Source organism: Ailuropoda melanoleuca, chromosome 5, assembly GCF_002007445.2.
Source record: "Ailuropoda melanoleuca isolate Jingjing chromosome 5, ASM200744v2, whole genome shotgun sequence".
Taxonomy (NCBI): Eukaryota; Metazoa; Chordata; class Mammalia; order Carnivora; family Ursidae; genus Ailuropoda; species Ailuropoda melanoleuca.
The window spans coordinates 130,380,082-130,389,461 of record NC_048222.1 but is presented as its reverse complement, the minus strand read 5'-3'; the positions used below and the strand labels follow the sequence as shown (position 1 = coordinate 130,389,461).

The window sequence follows — 9,380 nt, the reverse complement described above, 5'->3', positions numbered from 1 at the left end:
TCCTCTGTCTGACTTATTTCACTTTGCATAATACCCTCTAGGTCTAGCCATGTTGTCACAAATGGCAAGATCTCATTCTTTCTTATGGCTGAGTAATATTCCATTGTGTATAACACATCTTTTTTATCCGTTCATCTGTCGATGGACACTTGGATTGCCTCCATATCTTGGCTATTGTAAATAATAAGGGCACATACATCTTTTCAAATTAGTGTTTTTGTATTCTTTGGGTAAATAGTAGTAAACAGAAGCTTCCATACTGTTTTCCATAGTGGTTGCACCAATTTACATTCCCACCAACAATGCCCAAGGGGTCCCTTTTCTCCAAATCCTCACCAACACTTGTTATTTCTTGTCTTTTTGATACTACCCATTCTGACACGTATGAAGTGGTATTTCATCATGGTTTAGATCTGTGGTACAAATTGTTATATGAGAAGAGTATCTGTTTTTCAAAAATATACAATTTTCCATTTAAACTAACTTAGTTTCCAAATTTATATTACCTACCCACCAAAACTGTTGATATCATTCAAAAATCCATTACCCTATGTGTATTGAGGGTTCCTATAGGTATATTTCTTAACTTCATGATAAATTTCCTCTGTATGCTATGCTCTATGAGTCGTAGAGTTTACTTTTCAAAGTTTTTGTCTTCTCTGGCTGTAACAAGCCATTACCACATCTTCGCTATTCCTAACCTAAGTTTTGTTTTTTAATTCCTCCTCCACTTAATTTTCTCTAATAGGTCTTGTGGGCTAGGAAATGGGTCAATTAAACTTGGTAGAATTTCAGGTAGAGTAAAAGTGAAAGTGATAAGGAAAGGATCTCCAACTTACTACTAAATAACATGTTTTAATACATGAAAAACATGAAATTTAGCAGTGGTGGAGAATTAATTTATACTTATAGAGGAAAATGAGCTATTTTTTTTGTTTCCTGTTCTTTCTACAAAAAAGGGGAAAGAAGAAAACATTTCTGATCCAAATCACTCACAAGGGCAAGTGTATATATGAAGACTTTCTGTGAAGAGGAGCTATTTTTTAATACATGACATTGACCTCCAAGAAGATAAAAAGGAAGCAGTGGAAAGAAATCCGGTTATTAAAGTCAATCTTCCCAAACCACCATGTGAAAGAATTTTGTAAAAGAAAGCTAAAAGAAGCCCTTATCCAACAGATATTAAATACACTATAAATTGCAATTATTAAAATACTATGATATTACAAGGGAACAGAGACAGAATGGAAAAGAATGACATCCAAACACAGTTTTACATGACAGGCATTCAACGATATGATAGCAGTGGTTATAAATCAGGATCTCAGGGGACCCTGGGTGGCTCAGTTGGCTGGGCGGCTGACTCTTTATTTTGGCTCAGGTCATGACCTCAGGGGTGTGGAATCGAGCCCCGCATCGGGCTCTGAGCTGAGCAGAGGCCTGCTTTATTCTCTCTCCTCCTCTCTCTCTGTCCCTGCCCTGGCTCGCTCACTCTCTCTCTAAAATAAATAAATAAATCTTTTTAAAATTAATAAATAAAATAAATTAGGGTCTCATTCCACACCTAAAAACAAATTTTTCATGGATTAAAATGGTAATAAAAAAGAAATTAATACACTTTTAAAGGCATTGATAAATGCTTGCATAGTGTTGGAATAAGAAAGTTTTCTAAATAAGACATAAAACTCAGAAGCTGTATATACTCAGAAGTTTATTATGAGTTTTATAACTTACAATCCATGTCATACTTCAAAACATAAAAATGTAAAACTTCTTTATTCAAAAGATGCAAGTTGATAGATGGGGACAAATATTAGAAACAAAAATAGCAAAGGATTAACATTCATAATATCTATAGAGCTCCTAGGAACCAATGACAAAGCAGCCAAAGAGTCCAATAGAAAAGGGGACAAAAAATACCTACAAGCATTTCTCAAAAGTTATGTAAATAGAACATAAACTTATAAAAAGAACATAATTTCACTAACCATTGTTTAAATGCAATGAAGTATCACTTTTCAATTCTCAAACTGAAAAATAAAAAGACTGACAAAATCAAATGCTGATTGTACAGATAAAGGGGCAATTTAATCACTGCTAAGTGAAAGAGCTTTTTCAGAAGGCAGTTGGCCAGGAGCAAACCTTACTATTCTATTCAAGAAAAATGGTTTTCTAATAGAGAAAACTATTACTATTCCATAAATTTCATAACTAAGATCTATTTGCACTAATGCTCTTGACATAATTATACGGTTTTATGTAAAAGGATGTTCACTGAAGTATTGTTCAAAACTGTAATAGTTACAAAAAATGAGTAGGTTTATATGAACCTACCTGAAAAACTCTCCAAGTCATAATGTTAAGGAAAAGAAGTAAGTTCCAGAATGACATCTATGTCCTAATACCACTTACATGTAAATATACTTATTTGCCAGATGGGCAGCACAAACCTTGTGCTTTTCTCCAAGCTCTATCCAGAAGAACCTTCTCTTATACAAAAACATCAGTGTGACATGAGGAAGTTACTGAAGATCAGACTAGGGAGATGAAGGAGATGGCTTTACTGTGGAATCTCTTCCCAGCAGTCGCTTTTCCCAGTTCCTAGCTCCATCTTTCCAATTCTGCTACCCAACACTAACAACTCTCACATACTCATTTCTAATCTTCCACACTCCAACCCATTATAAACAGTGAGAAAGTATGTCAAAAGCATTATACTGAGAATAACAATTATATTTTACTCAGTGTACAAAATATCCTCCAATTACTACGATCACCAACCTTTGAATATAGTAGTAGATGTGGTCATAATTAATAAATAATTTGTACAAATAATGTGTACATTTTTTAATATATTTAAGAAAGCCCCAAAAAGTATTCACTGGGGAGGGAACTGGAATTACGGGGGACAAGGGAAGGTAGGTGTTGTCAGGGATTACAACCTAAGTGCTTAACTAAATATCCATGCATTCATGTGTGATTTTGAGATTTTATTTTCTTAAGATATCTAGTAAAAAAAGCAAAAACATTTTTAATCAAATTTCAAAAAACAAAAAAGTCACCTTTCTCTTTCAATACTTCCAGCTTTGTGGTTTTAAGAGGGTTAGAGATGTGCACTTGATCAGGCAGGGCAAGAGAAAGGAGTTCAAAACCCTGCCTGGGTTGGGCTAGGATGGTAAAAAGCAGAATGGAGACTAGAGCTGCTATCCCACTTAAGGTGAGGTAAGCATTAGTCTGAAGCTTTAAGTCAGAGACACGACTTGGAGGCCAGAAGTTTGGGAGGCAAGGCCCTGTGCACAGAGGAGCAGGGATGAAGGAAGGTCTGAAGGGCAATGAGCAGTGATGTGGTGCTGGCAAACACTAGGAGGTATGGTCTTCAGTCGGTGACTCCTAAGTTAATATTTGGAGGTGGGGAGAGTGGAGGGAGTAAAATAAAGCTGGGAGGGAGGTTTCTCTATTAAAGTCAGAGAATAAAGGGGAATCACTGATTTGGCAGTAAGTGAACGTCAAGTCGAGTATTTATCTCAAAATTACAACAGTTCAAATTAAAGGATTGAAGAGTGGTACTTAGGTATCTCAGACTGTGTAAACTCAATTAGTGTAGAAGGAATACAACAAAGATTTCCCAGTGTATCACTAGACCACTAATAACCTAACAAAATCAAGAAAGAGGAAGAGTGTGCAGAAAAACAGCACTGCAAATGTGGCAAAATGTACTACAAATATATATATATATATAAATCATTTCTCATATTACAACAACTACTTAACTAAGAACATTAAATCTTATTTATTTGGGATTACCTTTTCATGGATTTTATTTATTCAGAAAACATGTGCCACGTTCAAAGCCCAATGTGGTCAGTAAGTGCTATGAATTAAAGTACAGCATTGCTCTTCAAAGCCTACAGTTTAATATGGAGAATGAAGTGCTATGTGAGAAATTATTCAGTGCCATCTCATCATGCGCTTCAGAAAAAATAGCTTAAATAGGATAAGTGATTTGCCATGAGCTAAATTACCTTCAGATAAACACTCATCTCTTGTTTCTCTCTGTCAGGTTCAATTCTTACATGCCTCTCTCAGTGTGAGCATCTCCTCACTGTAAATGTGTTTCCAGAACATAAAAATAGATAATTTTCCACAACTTGGCACCTTAAATGAATCACCCACTACTTCACCTACAGTACACCTTAAGAAGAGAAAGCTGGTACAAAGTCAAAGGAAAAAGTAACTGTGATGGAATTATTGAGTCTTTCAGTCTACAACAGGGCACCTTCCTTAGAGATTTTCGAAGATATTTTATTATGTAAAATTTATGCCATATATTATGTAGTTTTAGAACCTAATCCATGATTCATTAGGGAGAGACGTATCCTTTCCTTTAAAGAAGGCTTAATAAAATTTTACATGGGCAAGGTCTGATTCACAATGCCTGTCAGACCATGACCAAAAAGATACTTTTTATATTAAAACTCAACACACATATACATACACACACAAACATGTGTATTATTTCATTAAATTGCCCTTAGTCTTATATTTTCTCTTCTATTTTTTTATGGCTATTCATGACCCAGTAAATTGATTTCAAGACACAAAGTTGTCATGGCCCGGAGTTTGGAAATCACTGGATGAGTTATTATTATAGGAGGCCCAGTGGAATTATTCCAGGAAAAGGTGTGACCAGAGTTCCTCATAGGCCTCTAAAGTTCATCTCTGGAGAGATATGTAAAGGGTCAGGAAAAAGTCTTTTATTCGAATAGACATACCTCTGTCCCCAGAAGCTTGTTTATGACTTCATCAGGACAAAACCTCTCTGTATTCATATCCATCATCGAGCATGTAGTGCCAGCTTCACGATCCAGGATAATTGAGTCCATCTAGATGTCCTGCCTATAGCAGCAGGAGGGAAGCACTATACACCTTATCTCAATTTTGCTTTGCAATAAATTTGATAAGGAACAAAATGGAGGGTGAAGACTAGTTTCTGTCACCTGTAGTTCTGAAGAATCTGTCCAGTTGTGATTTATAGATCTAGTTAGATCCAGATAAACAATCATTATTTTAAATAGATCCAAAAAAATTCAACTAATAATCAGGTCAAATAATTGTCAGAAAGGATTAGGGAGAGGAAAAACTAATTTTGACCTATTGAACCTATGTAATTGGCAAAATGATGAAACAAGTAATTAAGTTTTAGAAACAAAAATCACCTCTGCAAAGTTTGATACTGTCATAATCACACTGAAAGGTAATATTTCCTTTTCAAGCAAATCCAAATGTTAAGAGAAAAATTGACCCCAAAATGAATAAAGTAAGTATAATAAAAATGTAAAAGTTACATCACCAAAGAAACCAAAAGAATAATTTATTTAAAATAACAACCTTTGGTCATGCTATATGATGGAGATCAGTTTGACTCAATTTTTTTTTTCTAATTTCCTTGCATATCCTTATTTTTCAGCTTCCTAACTGGCCATTAATGAATAATGATGGAAGAAAAAGTTTATTTGCTTTTTTCACATAACTCTTGGAGAATATTTCAGACTTTTTCACTTAACCATACCAAATACATGCTAGGATCATAACAGTGAGAAGCACATTTGTCTATAGCAGAAGGATTGAATGTGCTTTCCACTTTGGAAATTATAGGCATCATTGTTTCTTTCCTTCCCAAGACATCATTATTACTTTCATATGATTTATGGCTGAATGTATGAGAGATGGTGCAAAGATCCTGTGCCAAATTCCCATATGGCATATAACATAAGCCAAACTGAAAAACTCATAAATGTGGGTAGATCAGTTTCATCAAAGAATGGAGCAAGAGAGTTCCAGAGACTGAGCAGGAAACTAGCCAGATAATTTTTTACAGTCATGCAATTCCAAAACAGCAGTAATGAATGTGGTCCTGCCCCTGATCATTTAATGCCTGAGTTAAACCTAAGGGCAGTCAGCAAGAAATTAGGCAGAGACGATTTGGGACACTATCAATCAACCCTTTTTATTCTCTGGTAAATCTAACTTTTTTTTTTCTTTTCAGGCTAAAGCTAAAATGATGTCATAATTTTTTAAATGATTTAAAAGAGAAAGAATGATGCTTTCAAGTCTCAATTAAATATTGAAATAACTATAACTCCAGTGGAATACTATAAGAGAAAAATAAGTAACAAGTTATTTTAGAAGATATTATATACATATTACTTAACACCATGCTAAAATATATTAACCAAAATCAATAAACAAGCAACGCCAGAGCCAGCCAGGCAAGCACTCCAAGCCCCCAAGCTTTAACTGCATCCCACCACAGCCAATGAGCACAAAAAGCCCACCTCTTGAATATCTGAGGTAGGGGGGAGTCTCATGACCATGGGGATTACACTTCTGGACCCATGAGTTATAGCAATACAGGCACAAGAAGCAAGAAAAAATCCAACAGGCAAACTAATCTTTCACCTAAAGGAGCTAGAAAAAGAAGTGCAAACAAAGCCCAAAGCCAGTAAAAGGAAGAAAATAATAAAGACTAGAGGAGAAATAAATGAAATAAAGAGTAAAAAAAAACCCCAAACAATAGAACAGAAAAATTGGTGAACTTTTGGTCAGACTCACTAAATAAAAAAAAAAAAAAAAAAAAAAAAAAAGAGAGAGAGAGAAAGAGGCATGAAAACAAAGTAATGATTACAAAGTTGTTCACTAAACTCAGAAAAATGGATAAAAACTTCAAAAATGAGATAGAAAATATAAGAAAGTACCAAAAAGAAGTCACAGAACTGAAGAATATAATAACTGAACTGAAAAATAGAGTAGAGGGGCTCAACAGAAGACTGAAGCAGAACGGATCAGCAAGCTAAAAGACAAAAACAATGGAACTCACCCTGACAGAGCAGCAAAAAGAAAAAGGAATTTAAAAAAGCAAAGACAGCTTAAGAGGAATATGGAACATCATCGAGCAGAATAACATCCACATTATAGAGCTCTTAGAAGGAGAAGAAAAAGAAACTGACAGAAAACTTTTTGAAGAAATAATGACTGATAATTTTGCCAATCTGGGAAAGGAAACAAACATGTAGGTCCAGGAAGCCCAGGAAGATATCCACACCAACCCACATTATAATTAAAATGTCAAAAGAGAAAGAGAGAATTTTAAAAACAGCAACAGAAAAATAATGTGTTATCTACAAAGGAAATCCCATAATGCTTTCAGCAGAGTTTTCAACAGAAACTCTGCAGGCCAGAAGACAGTGGTATGAAGTATTCAATGTTCGAAAGGAAAAAACTTCCAATCAAGAATACTCTACCTGGCAAGGCTATCATTCAGAATAGAAAAGATAAAACATTTTCCAGATAAACAAAAGCAAAGGAGTTCATCACCACTCAACGAGCCCTAAAAGAAATGTTAAAGGGACTTCTTTAAGCTGAGAAGAAAGGGCACTGATTAATAACAAGAAAACATATGAAAGTAAAAATCTCACTGGAAAAGGTAAATATATAGCAAAAACAGTGGATTAATCATTTATAAAGCTAGTATGAAAGTTAAAAGACAAAAGTAATAAAATTAATTAAATAATTAGGGATACATAAAAGATGTGGAATGTGACATCAAGAACATTAAAAATTTAAAAAAAAAAAAACACACCAGTAGTGTTTTTTTAACACCATATTTATACCAATGGATAAATCATCCAGACAGAAAGCAGGAATCATATAAACAGAAAGTCTATAAGTAAATATAGGTTTACACAACACATTACACCAGATGTACTTAATAGATAAATACAGAACATTTTATCCAAAAGCAGATAAATACACATTCTTCTCAGGTGCACATAGAATATTCTCCAGTATAGATCACATGTTAGGCCACAAAGCAAGTCTCAAAAAATTCAGAAACATTGAAATCATATCAAGCATCTTTCCCAACCACTAGAAAAACAAACAAAAAACAAAAACAAAGAACAAATGAAACCTAAAGCTAGTAGAAGAAAGGAAATAATAAAGATTAGAATGGAAATCATGAAATAGAGGCTGAGAAGGTTCTTATAAATAAAATGAGAAAGACGTTAGATTATACCACAGAAATACAAATCATCATACAACTACAAACAAATTACGTGTCAAAAAATTGGATAATCTAGAAGAAATAGATAAATTCCCGGAAATAAACTTTTAAGACCAAATCATGAATAAAACATCTCAATATATCAATTACAGTAAGAAGATTGAATCAGTAATCCAAACTTTCCAATAAACAAAAGTCCAGGACAAGATGGCATCACTGGTGAATTCTACCAAACATTCAAAGAAGATTTAATACCTATCATTCTCAAACTCTTCCAAAAAAAAATTGAAGAGGAGGGAATGCTTCCAAACCCATTTACAAGACAATATTACCCTGATACCCAAACTAGACAAGGAGACCACAAAAAAAGAGAAGGAGGAAGTGGAGGAGGAGGAGAGAGGAAAAAAAAAACATTATGAGCCAATATACCAGAAAAAAATAGACACAGAAATCCTCAACAAAATATTAGCAAATCAAAGTCAACAACACATTAAGAAGGTCATATACCATGATCAAGTGGATTTATCCCAGAGATGCAAGGATGGTTTCAATATCCACAAATCAATCAACATAATAGACCACATTAACAAAATGAAAGATAAAAATCATATGCTCATCCCAAAGAGATGAAGAAAAAGTATTTGACAAAATTCAACATTCACTTATGATAAAAATTCTCAACAAAGTATGTATAGAGGGAATGTAGCTCAACATAATAAAGCCCACACATAGTAAGTCCACAGCTAATACTAAACTCAACGATGAAAAGCTGAAAGTTTTCTCTGCTTTTATTCAACTTAATATTGGACGTCCTAGCCAAAGCAATTTAGTAGAAAGAGAACTAAAAGGCATCCAGATTGAAAGGAAGAAGTAAATCTGTCACCCTTTGCAAATGACATGATGCTATATATAGAAAGCCCCAAAGACTTCACCAATAAAGCTGTTAGAACTAATAAATGGATTCAATAAAGTCTCAAGATATAAAATTAGCACACAAAAATCCGTTGCATTTTCACACACTAATAAGAAGCTATCAGAAAGAGAAATCAAGAAAACAATCGCATTTACAATTGCATCAAAAAGAATGAAATACCTAGGAGCAGATTTAACCAAAGAGGTGAAAGACCTGTACTCTCAAAACTGTAACGCACTGATGAAAAAAGCTGAGGAGACAAAGAAATGGAAAGATATGCCAGGCTTATGGATTGGAAGAATTAATGCTGTTAAAATGTCCATGCTGCCCAAAGCAATCTATAGGTTCAATGCAACCCCTACCAAAATTCCAATGGCATTTTTCACGAAGTAGAAACAATAATTC

The 9,380-nt window shown here is 34.1% G+C and overlaps 1 protein-coding gene across 1 annotated transcript in view; it reads right to left on the bottom strand.

Moving 5' to 3' along the window:
• The window catches only part of PRDM5 (PR/SET domain 5), a 189,800-nt gene that overhangs the window by 67,417 nt on the left and 113,003 nt on the right, over positions 1-9,380 (bottom strand). Inside the window, exon 10 of the mRNA XM_034661743.1 lies at positions 1,735-1,747. Within this exon, the coding sequence (XP_034517634.1) occupies positions 1,735-1,747 (13 nt within the window). The remainder of the gene's footprint in view (positions 1-1,734; positions 1,748-9,380) is intronic.